A 15,981-nucleotide genomic window follows, 5' to 3' on the forward strand; every position below is an offset into this window, starting at 1 on the left:
AATGCTATGAATAAACATGGAATCAACTAAAACATAAAACAAACATTCATTAAAAAAATAGATCTATATCAGATATTAAATATTATGTATTTAATGTTTTATTAATACTAAGTTAGTTATAAACTTTATTTAAGTTAAGTTTAAGAAAATATAATTTTGCATTTTTTTTGTGTAAAAAGTGCGAACTCGAGAGGAAGTCTACCGTAATTAATATTTATTAGGTATTATGCGAACCTGTTGTAGAATAAATAACTTAATAATTTTTTTATTATAAAAAGACTTCTTAAATACAATACAAACCAGGTTAAACAAGAAGTATTTTAAAAGATCAAATAAAATAAAAAAAACTTTCATTACATAATGTCTGCTACTGAAGTCTAATATAGTGTGAAGAATGAGGTTCATGATTGTTTGCAAGTTTTCTAATCTGACTCTTAATCAGTAAAATTACGCCTCCTTTACAAATATCTAGAATAGATCTTTTGCTCAATATGTTTATAACTTAACTGAAAGCTTTCTCAACAGCATAGCTAGCAGGAAAAACTAAAAAAAAACAATCTAAATTCCTCTCAATTGATTGGAAAATTTTGCCTTAGGTTTTGTTCAGTTCAAAAACTATATATTGTTCTTTGGAAAAATTTATTTCAAGTTCAATTTGTAAGTCTGAGAAAGTTTCCTGTACGTCGTTTACTTCAAAAAGATCTGCCTTGAATGGATTCATATTTTTATCTATATGATAGCTTTTTTGTGTCAAATCGAAATTTTAATATTTAATATGTTGAAATTGTTAAAAATTCCAGATTTTTTAGGTTTTGTTTTGCCTAAATTGTCAAATTCCAGGTATTTCCAGATTTCTAGACAAATTTGCAACCTTGTATAGTTTTATTTCTTAGTCTAACTTAGTGACTTTTCAAAAAACAATTAGAAATATCATGAGGTGATAGTAAATAATATATAACATAGATTTTTACAAACCATTTATGATCCCAAATAACATATATGTCAGGTTATAAAATGGTGAGAGGGATTCCGATTGTTTATGACCTATGTAATTGTTGAATAAGAAAATATATGAATGAAAATATGTAATTTACTTGAAAGTAGGAGTCATAACTACTTGATTTTTTCTCTATATTTTACATAAACAAAATAAACTTTTTTCGTTTAAGTTTTACCTCAGGGTCAAAAATTTGATAGCAAACTAAAATTAGTAAAATAGCAAAATAAAAAACAAAAATTTTATAACAGACAAAAATTTTAAAATCGCCCCCTTTTCGCCCCCTTACTAGTTATCGCCCACCCTTTCGCCCCCTTACTAATTATCGCCCCCCGACTTACTAAAATCGCCCCCAGGGGGGCGATATCGCCCACTTTGGGAAACCATGGTCTAGTCCAGGGTTTCCCAAACTCATTTACTAAATCGCCCCCTTTTCAGAAATTTTAAAAATAATCGCCCCCCACGATTTTAAAAAGTAGTTTTTTTCTTGAGTACAAACTTTTGAGCCAAAAAAATTGTATTTGAAATGTAATTTAGTCTGGTATTTCTTATGCACACACTTTTGGGCTGTGTTCAAAGTAGTTTACAGGGCTTGAGAAAATGAGTTACAGTCGTTTTCTTATAAGCCCAGTAAAGTGTATTAAAATACTTAATTATTAAAAAGCCTGTGTAATCTGTAATCAATCCTGTTTAAATATGAATTGTTTTGAAACTAATGAAACTTTTAGGGTAGTGGTGAATAACATTTGTAACCAGCAATTCATATTTACTAAAAAATCTTTTCTAGTTTGAATTCGTTAAAAAAATGTAATTGCGGGCTGCATAATTTAATAAAATAACATATAAGAAAATTAAAAAACTCGAGCAAAATTTTAATAAAATGATTTAGTATTATTTTGATCTAGGAAATACCATTAAGTGAAAACCAAATTGAAAGTTTATTTCAGAAAATTAAGTATCAAAAAACTAAATTTTGTTTATTTTGCACAAGTAGTTTTCAAGTTATTTAGCGGGTCAAAATTTTACTGGATCTTAACCGTACGTTTTTCATCTGAAATCTTAACTGAAACCTGAAATTTTAATAACCTCTCATATAACGAATTTCGGACATTTAGAAGTTAGTACAAAGTAACTTAATTAAGTCGTTAGTTATAAGCCTATATTAATTTACCAGAAGAAGTGAAAAACTAAAAGCTAGTGTTGAACTATTAATATAAACAACACACTTTCATTGCTAATATATTAAAAATCAAGATGAAACAAAAACAGTTGTATCAATAGTTTATAATTACTTAATATATAGATTTTTTAACAATAATAAATCAAGTTAGAAAATAAAATTGAGTTTAAGAATCTTTTGAATGAAATATTTGAAGTCATTTCAAACAGAGATAAAGATACTCTTTTAAAACCAAAAAAAAAAAATGAAAAAAAAAAAAACTTTAATGGTTATTAACATTTTTTTATTTATACAGATTAAACAAGTAATAACAAAAATATGTCAAATAAATTTCTTTCAAACAAATATTTAATCACTACGCTATAAAAACTTTTAGTGTAATGTAAATCGACAAATATAAACTACAAAATTAACCAGGTCAAAATAAAACTATTAACAGATTTAAAACATAAACCATTTAATAAATACAATAGACTTCCGCTTGAAATAGCACTTTGAACAAAATCAAAAAGTGCAAACTCAAAAATTATTACCATTTTTTTTACAAAATGATAAATTTAAATATGTTATATGCAATAATGCTATGAATAAACATGGAATCAACTAAAACATAAAACAAACATTCATTAAAAAAATAGATCTATATCAGATATTAAATATTATGTATTTAATGTTTTATTAATACTAAGTTAGTTATAAACTTTATTTAAGTTAAGTTTAAGAAAATATAATTTTGCATTTTTTTTGTGTAAAAAGTGCGAACTCGAGAGGAAGTCTACCGTAATTAATATTTATTAGGTATTATGCGAACCTGTTGTAGAATAAATAACTTAATAATTTTTTTATTATAAAAAGACTTCTTAAATACAATACAAACCAGGTTAAACAAGAAGTATTTTAAAAGATCAAATAAAATAAAAAAAACTTTCATTACATAATGTCTGCTACTGAAGTCTAATATAGTGTGAAGAATGAGGTTCATGATTGTTTGCAAGTTTTCTAATCTGACTCTTAATCAGTAAAATTACGCCTCCTTTACAAATATCTAGAATAGATCTTTTGCTCAATATGTTTATAACTTAACTGAAAGCTTTCTCAACAGCATAGCTAGCAGGAAAAACTAAAAAAAAACAATCTAAATTCCTCTCAATTGATTGGAAAATTTTGCCTTAGGTTTTGTTCAGTTCAAAAACTATATATTGTTCTTTGGAAAAATTTATTTCAAGTTCAATTTGTAAGTCTGAGAAAGTTTCCTGTACGTCGTTTACTTCAAAAAGATCTGCCTTGAATGGATTCATATTTTTATCTATATGATAGCTTTTTTGTGTCAAATCGAAATTTTAATATTTAATATGTTGAAATTGTTAAAAATTCCAGATTTTTTAGGTTTTGTTTTGCCTAAATTGTCAAATTCCAGGTATTTCCAGATTTCTAGACAAATTTGCAACCTTGTATAGTTTTATTTCTTAGTCTAACTTAGTGACTTTTCAAAAAACAATTAGAAATATCATGAGGTGATAGTAAATAATATATAACATAGATTTTTACAAACCATTTATGATCCCAAATAACATATATGTCAGGTTATAAAATGGTGAGAGGGATTCCGATTGTTTATGACCTATGTAATTGTTGAATAAGAAAATATATGAATGAAAATATGTAATTTACTTGAAAGTAGGAGTCATAACTACTTGATTTTTTCTCTATATTTTACATAAACAAAATAAACTTTTTTCGTTTAAGTTTTACCTCAGGGTCAAAAATTTGATAGCAAACTAAAATTAGTAAAATAGCAAAATAAAAAACAAAAATTTTATAACAGACAAAAATTTTAAAATCGCCCCCTTTTCGCCCCCTTACTAGTTATCGCCCACCCTTTCGCCCCCTTACTAATTATCGCCCCCCGACTTACTAAAATCGCCCCCAGGGGGGCGATATCGCCCACTTTGGGAAACCATGGTCTAGTCAGTATTTCAAATTTACCTCATAATTTATTAAATACTTTATTTAAGCTTAGATGAGATTTAACTAAAATAACAAACATTTTAAGCACATTAAAACAAATTAATGAGCAAAATCAAGCTTATAAATTAATTACTAAACACTGGTAACAAAAAATAAATAATGCAGCTCAGAAAATTGTCAAAAGGGTTGATCATGCCAATTCGATCATCAGACCACAAGTTTCGGTAGACCGAGACCGGTTTCGTCCTTATTAGGACTCATCATTGATGAGTAGAACATGTCTTTAACTTGGCTAAAGAATTTTTTTGTTGATTAAATAGTTTTTTTTGTTTTCTAATCGGTAAAAGGTATAATACAAAATAAGTGTTTTTTCCAAATAAATCATTAAATAATAGCATTTTAATAGCTTTTTTGATTTTTAATTAGAACTAGTTCTTTAATATTGACTATTTTAGTAAATCAGTTGCTGTAAAAATCTAATTAAAACGCAAAAAAAAATTGACTTTTAAAGACTAGACTAAAACTATTAAACTATATATATCAGCCTAACTTTGTAAACTTTCTTTTACAGTGCGGTAATTAAATAAAAGTTTTGTTATTTTTCTGCTATACTTGTTACTATAATTATAGTAAGATTTTATTTAGTTAATCGAAAATAAAACTGATTTACTTTTTAGTGTATTTTTTTAGTTGTTATTTATAGTCACCTTAGTTACTGTAAAGTACAAAACTTTAATGATAGTTTGTCTATTTAGATTCTAGGTTTATTTTAATATGTAATTATATAATATTAATCCATAGATTACAGTGAGTTGTTAAACTTTTAACATATTTAAGAATTGTCATTTTTTAATATGAATTTTATTTGTTATCTAAACATATCCAAACTAAACAATGTCTTTTTTAAACTTCTCTATTGGCAAACAAATTTCATGAGAATTGAAAACATTTTAATAAACCGAAAGGTCTCTAAATCTGTTGGTTTTGTCTTTAAGAATTGAAGCAGCTTTTTTTAATACCAGTTTTACTGTAAGTTTAATATATTTAAAGCTGTCCGATTTCTTATATAAAATAGGCGGACAATCTTCAAATCATTCATTCTACTACTGAACAAACATATTTCAAGAAAAACTATTTAATTTCTTTTTATACTATGGCTTTTTCAAGTAAAATGTTTGAAGTTATTTATGTAGGTTAGAAAATTTTCCTTAAATTATTAATTCTTAAATATGTAAAAATTCGAAATAAAAAAATAAAATACTTAATTTTCTTAATTAATAAGAAATTTTCATAACTATCAAAATTAAAACTTTTTTATTTCGATTTGTTTTGGTAATTAGCTTGAGAATACAGTTTAAACAAGTTTTATATGAAATATTTACTTACAAACCTTTTTGTTTATAAAGAATGCACACCAAAAATAAAATAAATTTTATTGACGTAAAGTTGAAAAACAAAACACAAAAAAATTTCATGAACTGTTTAAATTAGCTAGAAAATTTTGATAGCTACGATAACAAAAATATATGACTTTATAGGCAGGTTTAGAATAAGATAAAATTACTGAGCAACAATGCATACGAATGATTGATTAAAAATTTCGATGCAAAACTTATATGGATTGTGTAATTTAACCATTAGCTTATGTTTAAATCCATTGTTTAAGTTAAAAGATAGTTTAAAACACCCCAATAAATTTTTAAACGTTTACTTATATACTTATCACAACACGATTTGGTAGACCATAAATTTTTTTGTAGAAAGTATAGTCTGTTAATATGTTTCATTATATAAAAAGTATCTAGTCGTTGCACTTCAAAAATACATAATAATTAACACACTGTAAAAAAACAATTATGACATTTTGATAATTACCAATGCTCTATAAACTTACTCGTATTAAACAACAGTTTTTTCGAGTAAATTAAACAGTACTGGCTGACTTAAGTCCATTTAAACATATCAGTTATCAACACTGAGTTTTAAAGAAAATCTTAAGATATCATTATGATAGCTATTGCTGAACTAAATAACTTTAATTTGAATAAAATAATTTAGATTATCATTGACTTGTTCATGAAAAAGCTTGAGCCTGACTTTTTTTAAACTGAAAAAAACAGTATTAGATATTTACCAATACTTTTTAAACTTACTCATAGTAAACAATATCTTTTTTCAAGTAAACTAAACAGTACTGGCTGACTTTAGTCGATTTAAACATATCAGTCATCATCTGACTCAGCTTTAAAGCAAATTTTAAGAGTTCTTTGTGACAGCTTTTGCTAAATTATAGAACTATTGTTTGTATAAACATAATATCTCTGATACCTTCATGCAAAAAAAAAAAAATACTCACAACTATTTTCTTACAAGCTACCAAAAAGAAAAAAAAAACAGTTGTGTGATCAAGAAAACCACCAGTGCACTGTATAATTATTTATTATAAAAAAACGCTTTTTCTTGTAAAATATACAGCACTGGCTGACTTTAAAATCTTAAGAGTTATTAATGATAGCTATTGCTGTTTAAGAACTTTTATTTACAAAAAATGTTATAGACTAACAATAACTTGTTCATTTAAAAATATCCTGAGCCTGAGTTTTTTTTATATGCAAAAAAAAACAGCAGTGGAAATCTAATATTTACCAATGCTCTATATTGTCACTGACATTAAACAAAAGTCTTATTTAAGTAGACAAAACAGTACTGGCTGGCTTTAGTCGATTTAAACTTATCATTAATCAACAAATTGAGCTTTAAAGTGTGTTTAATATTTAGTAGGATGATTGTTGCTAAACTAGTGATTTTTTTTTCATATACCAAATAAATTTAACTATATATCTTGAAACATTATGCCAATTTTAATGGGTATGAAAACAGTTGTGTAAACTTTTTTGGTTCTCAATAAACCTACAGGTATTAAACGATTTTTTACAAGTAAATTAGACAGTATCATCTGACTTAAGCTAGTTTGAAAGTTAATTAAAAAGTCTATATAAGTCTATCGATCTAATTTATCTAGGTGTTTAAAAATTCCTTTTGTCTTTAGAAGGCTTTTAGTTTTAGTAAACTATAAAAACGCTCAACTACGTAGTTTACATTTGCTAAAATTAAAAAGTTATAAAAAAATGTTATATAAACATTAAGCAGTGTAGCAGTGTAAACTAGACCAGTATTTCTCAAAATTTGCACAAAAAATCCACTGGTAAGTACATTTTTTTTGTTCACAAAAAGTTTGATTAGAAATCATTTTTGAAGAACTTATATTTTAAGAGTATTTAAAAAAAAAATTATCAGTTTGTTTTATAAACATAAGTATATTCAAACTTTTTGTTCTTAACTGATGCTTTTATAACCAATATTACATGTTTTTAAAAACTTAGTGTGAACAAATATTTATTTTTAATGTACAGTTTTAAAATTTTGAGAATCACTGGACTAAAATTTTAAAAAAGTGAAAAAATTGGAGCAAAAAGAAACCTAAATTTTTCAATAAAAAAATTAAAAAAGTAAAGTAATGAATAAATATTTAACATTAAGGTTAGAAAAAATCAATAATTTTTTATTTGTTTTCAACTACAATAGTATTACTTATATGCTGTGACTAAGTTTTGAACTTGATAAAAACATTTCAAAAGCTAAGTTTGGACTTAAGTTTAGCATTAGTGAATCTAGTTTTGAACTAAAGTGCTGCTAAAAGTTACGTTAATTATGCAATATAAATGATCGTACCTTAAAAGTACGGTTGAACGTACGACAAGTTAAAATGATATTACATCTTTATCGTACTAGTAATTCTGTTTCCTTGGTTGTTGAACATTAAGCCTGCTCTTATGGAAGTTGTAGCTTTTTTCTTTGAGAACATAATTTGGCACCCAGCTCCTTTTTTTCTGCTGCAATTTCAACTCATTATGGTCCAAGTGAGCCACTCTTCTGTTCGTCTGGTACCTTGAAGGACCTGGATCACTCTCCCTTCTTTGTCTCGATGACTCTCCGCTTGATCTGCTTGACCCGCTATGAATATAAATCTTAATAAATATCTAAAAGTAACAAACAATATAAGTGATAAAAACTAACATTTTTAACTTTACTAGTAAGCTTTTTTTGATAGAAAACTGTCAGAACTTACGAAAGGGGAAAAATATAATAAAAATAGGTTGAAAACTAATATTTTTTATGGGTTTATATAATTTTAGATTTTATATATCTACTTTACAAACTCGTCTGATGTTTCTACTCCAGTATCTGAAGAAACATTTGACGCTGAAGAATCGCTTTCCAGATCATCTATTTGTTTTTGTTCTTTGTTTGTAAGCTTTCTTTTTCTCAGTTGCTGCGCTTGTTTTATCATATCTTGCAGGCTTAAAATAAGCTCAGCCCGTTTTACTGGATCTATTCTATAATAATTTGTTTTACTGTTTTATAGCATTCAAAACAAAACTTTGTAGCTTAAAGCATTAGGCTTACATCTCTGAAATATGTTATACAGTTAAATAAAAAACATATATATTATTGCGAACGAAGTTTGTAACTATCATATAACACTATTTCAAAAAAAATTTAAACGTACAAATTTTACTTTACTGAAAATTTATCTTGTAAAATATATACGGGTATATAAAAGTATGTTTTTTTCAAAACAATACCATAGTTAATAGTAATATTTTTTAATGTTATTATTCTAAAAAACAAGTTACTTAAAATTAAAATGTTAAAATTAATTTATACCATTTTTATTGGTTTTAAATTAAAAAAAGAGCACATATACTTAAAGGAAGTATATAAAATGTTTATATAAAAAAAATTATGAATAATGTGACAGTTTATTATTTCTTAATGCTAAAAACATTGTTGTAAACTTTTGTTTATCTTTTAAAATTTTTATAACATCAGCTTATTCAATAAATAAAACAGAAACCGTAATGCTTGTTTTGTATAATAAAGTATGTGTATACTTTATATTTGAAGCATTATTATGGTACAGGCTTGAAAACTATATTTAAAGCTTAACTTTGCTACTAAATAATATTTATACCTTTCTAATATTCTAACTTACATTACAAATCTACCGTGAATTATTTTCTTAAAAATTAGTGAACAAAAAAGTACTAATTTTTAGAAATTTAATTTATTTCTATTTGTTTAAATCAATAGTTTTAATTCATGAAGAAACATTTTCTATAAAAAGTTTAAGATTTGTCTTAATTTTAAGGGAATAACGTAAAGAAGTTTTAAATAAAAAGATTTAAGTATTTATTAAATTATACGTTACGCAACAAAACAATCAGTTCACCTATAAGATGTTATGTAAGATAAAAAAAAATTACAAATAACTTACATATTTTTTTCTTATGGTGTAATGTAAGCACGATTTTTTTTAAGTTGAATGTAAGTAGTATAAACTTTTAGTATAACCGTGTTTAAGAAGCATATATACTATTTTTTGTTTAAAGACAAAATAAAAATAAAAACTCATATTTTGAACACGTTATTTACTAGTAATCACTAGAACTTTTTTTTTTTGCCTATTTGTATACATTTTTAAAATAAATCATAATTCTTTATCTAAAAGTTAATAGATAGTTAATTAAAATAACTAACTTTCTTGGCTTTGTCTTTTTCTTAGAGACTGTATTTTTGTTTGTTACCCTTAAAAGTAAAATTAATCAACTTTTGTATTCATAGTTAATGTATATATAATGTTTACAAATCAAATATTTTATTTAGCTGCAAGCTAAAAGAAGTTACTTTTTTGTTTCAAGACTTGTTCTTGGTGTAGGTTTTGGAATATGCTTGATTAGTGCAACTTTAGGTGCAGTTTCTCCAACTTTATCTACAGTTATCTGCTCTTTGGTGTTGCTGCGCGAAAGAGGTGCTGGGTATAACACAGATACAAACGTTGGTAGCCCTGAGTTTTCTTCGGAATCTTGCGAAGGTTCTTTGTAATCAACAAAGTTGTCTTCAAAGCCCTCAACACACTCATTGTCTTTTTTGTTGTTTGTTGACAGTTCAGCTGTATATAAATTTATTAGTACTACTAAAGCTAAAATATATGCATTGAAATGTTAAGACACAAAGTTGTACAAAATCAAATAACAAGCTATTACATAACAAAAATGATTTTTTTTCAATGGGAAGTTTTCGAAATTGTCATAGAAGTATTTAAAGCTTATTTCTGTATTATTTTTCAAACATTATTAATTGCTAACTTAATTAAAAAAAATAATATAACTCAAAACATGGTAAAAATAATACCTTCTTTTTCAGATAAAACATTTGCTTCGCTTTTTTGATCGGCCAAAACAGTGATAGTCGTATTATCTTCTAAACGAAAATCAAGAGATTCTGAAATTATTGAAACTAATTAAATTAAATTCAAAGAAATAGTTATATAGTCAAACAATTTATTTTGTTTTAATTAGTGTTTTTTTTTGTCTGTAAATTATTATGTTAATTTAAGAAAATATGCTATACTATAATATCTGTTGACAATAATTTTTACTTTTTAGTATATTTATGATTTTTAAACCTTTGTCGTCCAATGAAATGACGTCTTCCATGTGAACTTTTACAAAATCATCTTCATCTGACATTGTTTTACTCATTTCTTCGTAGTTATCTATTTTTTATTTCGTTTAACGTTCATTTAAACTATTATAACCATACAGAGCTTTTTATCAAATTAATTTCAATCAAAAACTACCTTTGATGTTTTCCAAAGATTCATCAGGTAAACTTTCCAAAGAAACACAGTTGGCTTCTAGATTATCAGTAACAGTCAAAATGCACTTTTCGAATGACAAGTCTTGGGTTTCCTCATTGAGCTCTTCTGCAGGCGTTTCTTCTGAACCACTCAGTACTTTGTTAGTTTCAGATTCCAACTCAGGCTCTTGCACTACTAACCCAATACTTTCCATTTGTTCTAGCTCAACTTGTTTAGCGTCAGTTTCGTTTTCAATATTTTTTTGCTCCATTTCAGATAATGAATGTTTCATTTCATCTATACAAACTAACTCTTCATTTAAACTAAGATCTTTATTTTCGCAATTATTCATACTTTCAACGATAGTTTCAATACATGCTTCTGACTCTTCAAAACTTTGATCATTGTTAACACTAATGGCTTCTTCAACTTGTGTTTCTAAGTTTTCAGTAGCTTGACTCAAGCTTTCATTAGCCAAAGTTGGAGTTTGGGATCGTGGACTTAGAACTTCCGGATTTTTAATAGTAAACGATTTAGTTTCTTCGCTGAGAGAAATACGAACTTTCAACTCTTTCAAAGTCTGCAACTTAGAATGCTTTAAAAGCTCTGAAGAAATCAACCGTTGTAACTCGTCGAGTGCCGCTCTTATCGAGTTTTTCATCGTGTCTTCAACGGGTGCCGGATTAACAGCGATATCTACAACTGTGACGTCATCGAGTGTGACGGTATCGATAGGACCGGTCTCGTCTTCCAGGTTTTCAAGTTGTTCATCATAACTTATGTTTTCCTCTTCCTCGGACACTGAATTATCTGGTTCGACAACTGATTGCTGTTTTTCAACGTTTAAATTGTTCAAATTTTCTTCAAACTGCAGTTTTTCTGAAGAATTTTCTACATCAAGTGAGAGCTGACTAGTTGTATTGTCTATTTCGTTATCTATATGCTTATCAATTTTAGTTTCGTATTTTTCTTTATTACTTTTAGTTAAAACAAGATCATCTTCTAAATGGCATTCAGTTTCTTTTTCATCTTGTGAAAACAACTCGTAACCTTCGCTATAAACAATTTTAGGTAATGTGTAGGTCAAAACTTTTGGTTCGCCGTAAGCTAAACTATCTTCACACAACAAAGTATTAGGCATATCACAAATTAAAGTTTTTGACTGATCATCCGTTATTAATTTAGTATCAAAACTATTTACATCATTGCTTGGATCATCAGAATTGAAAGAGGAACATACTTTATTTTCAAAAGACTCTATTACCTTTGTATCATCTTTTTCATTCAAGTGTTCTTTTTCACACGAAAGTAATTCCTCTGTTAAAGTTTCTTCATTATTTTCAGAAGTTTCTAAGTCATTTGAGTTTAAAAGAGTGTATTCCCCAACAGACAGAGGTTTAGCTAGATCAAAACTGGTTGTTTTCGGTACGTTATTACTTGGACATAATTTATTGTCCAAATTATCAAGTTCAACATTAACTTTGTCTGACAAAACATCATTTTCATCTTGAGAAAAACCATGATCTGAAGAATCTTTGATATCATCATCATAAGAAGAATCTGAATCTTCATTTAGTGCGATTCTTTTTTGTATTTCTTCAAAAATACTTTTCATTGAGTTCCTAAGGACATCATCAAACGAGCTTACAGCTTTTTTTTCATTGGGTTCTTGGTTTTGTATTGCTTCTTTTTCTTCTTCAAGATTTTTTTTACTATCAAACATTTGAAACCTGCTGTCCAATTTTCCGAAAACTTTGTTTATATCATCCTTACTTTGCTTATCATCGTTACACTCTTTATTTTCTACTTCAATTTCTGTATGTTTAAAAATTTCATCCTCTTCAGTGTTATCGCTATAAACAATTTTCGGTAATGTGTATGTCAAAATTTTTGGTTCACCGTAAGCTAAACTATCTTCACACAACAAAGTCTTTGGCATATCACAAGTTAAAGTTTTCGACTGATCATCGTTGTTTAATTCTTTTTTCGTTTCTTCAATTTGCTCTTGTTTAGTATTTTCCGTTTGAAATTCATTGACAATTAATTCTTTTTCTGTTTCTTTTAGGTTCTCTTCTTCTCTGTACAATTCTTTATCGTCTGAACAAGCTTCATTACTTTCAGTTAGTTTTGACTTTGTTTCTAACTCTTTAAAAACTTTTTGCATTGAATGTCTTACTACATCGTTTTCAACTTTCACTTCTAGCTCTTCAAAAACTTTTTTCATCGATTCTTTGATAACTTTTATTTCAAATTTTTCATTTAGTTCATCAAAAACTTTGTCCATTGATTTTTTGTGAATCATCGCTGAAGCAACTCTGAGATCCACAATATTTTCAATCTCCTTATTAATGCTAACAATATTGATTTGATTAAAATTAGATAAAACAACTTCACCGCTCATTTCCTTAAACACCGTTTTCATAGAGTTTTTTAAAATTTGCTTGTCGACTTTTTCGCAGAGTTGATCTAAAACTGTTTTCAACGAGTTTTTATGAGCTTTGTTTTGTGCAACTTTTTGCTGAAGCTCATCAAACACTTTGTTCATGGATTTTTTTAAAGCATCTGTTTTAACTTGGTTTTTTAGTTCTTCCAAAACCATTTTCATTGAAACCTTGTGAGTATTATTAGAACTCACTTTAACTTGTAATTCATCAAAAACTTGCATCATTGATTTTTTAACGGCTTCATGTTGAATTTTTTTTTGCAATTCATCAAAAACATTCATCATTGAGTTCTTGTGAACCTCCGTAGAAGTGACTTTAAGGTCTTTTAAACGTAACAACTCTTCGTAAACATTGTTTGCTGATTTCTTTTGAATTTCATTTAATGCAACCGTCAATTTTATTTCATCAAAAACATTACTCATGCTATTTTTCAATTCGGCTGAAGTTATTTTGTCTTGCATTTCATTAAAAACTTCTTTCATGAGATTTTTACGTGCATTTTTGGAATTAACTTTTACTTCTAGTTCTTCGAAGACACTTTTCATTGAATCTTTTAAATTTTCATTTTCTATCTTAGCATTCATTTCTTCGAATACTTTTTTCATGGAACTTTTATGAAGCTCGGTAGATGCAAAATTAATTTTAAGTTGATCAAAGACATTTTTCATTGAATTTCTAATTACTTCATTTTCAATATTTTTTCTCAACTCTGCAAAAACTAGTTTCATAGAGTTTTTATGAACTTTCGAAGACGCTAAACGTAATTCTTTAAGACTTTCTAGTTCTTCGAAAATCTTTTTTATTGAGTTTTTGTTTGCCTCTGTAGAAGCTATTTGCTCTTTCAATTCAGAAAAAACTGTTTTCATTGATTTTTTAAGTATTTCAGTTTCAATTTTATCTTTTAACTCTCCAAGAACATTCTTCATACTACTTTTATGGGATAAGTTTGACAAAACAGTCAATTGAAGCTCTTCAAAAACGTTTTTCATAGAATTTCTAATTATTTCAGTTTCAACCTTGGCTTTCAATTCTACAAAAACGTTTTCCATTCTACTTTTTTGTTCTTGTGAAGTCGTAACAGTTTTTTCTAACTCTCTCAAAACATTTTTCATCGAATCTTTTAACATAGTATTTTCTACTTTTCTTTGTAACTCATTAAAAACAGTTTTTATTGACTTCTTATGGACTTCATTAGATGTAACACGAAGATTTTTAAGACAGTCAAGCTCATCAAAAATTTCTTTTACAGACTCATTCCTAACTTTATTCGAAGAAACAGTTGCTCCAAGTTCATTGAAAACCGACTTCATTGAGTTTTTTATAAGCTCTTTTTCGCATTTTTCTTGCAACTCTTTAAAAACGTGACTCATAGAGTCTTTAATACTTCCTACATCGCTTTTTTCAGAATCGTATATTTCGTCATCGGATACAAGTCGGGGACGAACAAAGCTTTTTTCAGGAACTAAAACGTCGTCTTCAACACTCAAGCTTTCTGAGCCTTCTTGGAAAAGCCAAGCTGGAATTATGGTAGACGGTTCGTCATCGAAGATGTCGCGGCCCGCGGCAGACACGACCGTGCACTCGTCATCATCTTTTGAAGATGAATGATTGGATGCTGATTCGAACGCAGGCTCAAAAGGGTCGTCAATAACTTCGAGCTGGCCGACGAACAGAGATTCAACGTTTTGATCTTCTATGGGCGAGGGCTCGGAAATTCCTGAATCGTTTCGGTCGTATTCGCTCTTTGACATTTTGCTGCTCCTGCGTAGTTTAGATACGAGTTCTTCAGCAGCGTACAGAACCCAATCGTGAGAATCTTCCGACTCCTCTTCTTCATCTTGACTATCGACCTAAAAAATAAATTTAAAGTTTTTTGAATTTTTTGATGTTAACAATTTATATGTTATATATTTTTTTTTTCGGTAAAACGTTTTAATTTTATCTTTAAAAGCAATGATTTTGTTAATTTTTTTAACTATTTTATGAAAAAATCTATTAACAGTTTGTTTTTTAGAATTATTAAATAAAATCAAAGAGTTTTAAAAGTACTTTCTTTATTTTGTTTAAACATGATATAAAACACAACTATTTAAAATATTTAACTTTCATTTCATAAAGTTCTATTCATTTATTTTTTTAAATGTCATGTATACAATAAAATTTTTGATACCATGTCAACAACATCTTTCAAAAGCTACCTGAGAATACTTCTTTAAAACCCTAGCAATTTCAATAAGCTCCTTGAGCTTCGGGCTTGAAAGACTAATGGAAATTTCAAAAAGCTCCTCAATGTTGGATATGTCTTCATCGGTTTGATTCGGTAGAACTTGCATCTTGTCGATGTTTTTAGCTTCAACTAGAAGCTGGTCCACTTTGGTGCTCATCTTGACCTGCTGCACTTTTTTATTGTAATACAGCAATTATCGCAATTTGACATTTAAAGATAACTATCTGTTGTAATTTACTTACTTGTTATATAATTTTAAACAAATTGGCATAAACTTTTACCTTTTACCTCTTACTTTATTATTTTGTAAAATATAATTATGTATAATGTATTACAAGTAAATGCACAAAAGAATAAAATTATAAATGTTAGTTAGTTTTGTTGATATCAATTTTGTTTTTATTTTTTAAAATTATTTACTTTTTGTTGAACAATAAGTTACACTAGTTTTGGTTTTTTAAA

General features: G+C 27.2%; 1 protein-coding gene across 2 annotated transcripts; it reads right to left on the reverse strand.

Moving 5' to 3' along the window:
* Window positions 1–5,563: 5,563 nt before the first annotated feature.
* On the reverse strand, window positions 5,564–15,739 carry LOC145842763 (uncharacterized). 2 transcript variants are annotated; one of them, XM_082950241.1, is made up of 8 exons: window positions 15,491–15,739; window positions 10,849–15,142; window positions 10,675–10,764; window positions 10,401–10,490; window positions 9,894–10,158; window positions 9,747–9,794; window positions 8,366–8,542; window positions 5,564–8,159 (listed from the first exon to the last, which is right to left on the reverse strand). In XM_082950241.1, the coding sequence occupies exons 1-8, from the start codon at window positions 15,674–15,676 to the stop codon at window positions 7,934–7,936; spliced, it is 5,376 nt and encodes a 1,791-aa protein (XP_082806367.1). In that variant the 5' UTR covers window positions 15,677–15,739; the 3' UTR covers window positions 5,564–7,933. The 2 variants fall into 2 exon arrangements, with proteins under 2 accessions (XP_082806367.1, XP_082806369.1); XM_082950243.1 differs by lacking the exon at window positions 9,747–9,794.
* Between the last annotated feature and the right edge of the window lie 242 nt (window positions 15,740–15,981).

Source organism: Thalia democratica, chromosome 8 (genome assembly GCF_965202585.1).
Source record: "Thalia democratica chromosome 8, ktThaDemo2.hap1.1, whole genome shotgun sequence".
Lineage (NCBI taxonomy): Eukaryota > Metazoa > Chordata > Thaliacea > Salpida > Salpidae > Thalia > Thalia democratica.

What these genes read in the sequence shown, in the direction of transcription:
- LOC145842763 (XM_082950241.1), bottom strand. Translation starts at nt 15,676, where the DNA reads ATGAGCACCAAAGTGGACCAGCTTCTAGTTGAAGCTAAAAACATCGAC. An exon ending in ATCTTTGGAAAACATCAAAG is followed by an intron (nt 10,765 to 10,848) that starts GTAGTTTTTGAT and finishes AATAAAAAATAG; the next exon opens with ATAACTACGAAGAAATGAGT. An exon ending in ACAAGTCTTGAAACAAAAAA is followed by an intron (nt 9,795 to 9,893) that starts GTAACTTCTTTT and finishes TTTACTTTTAAG; the next exon opens with GGTAACAAACAAAAATACAG.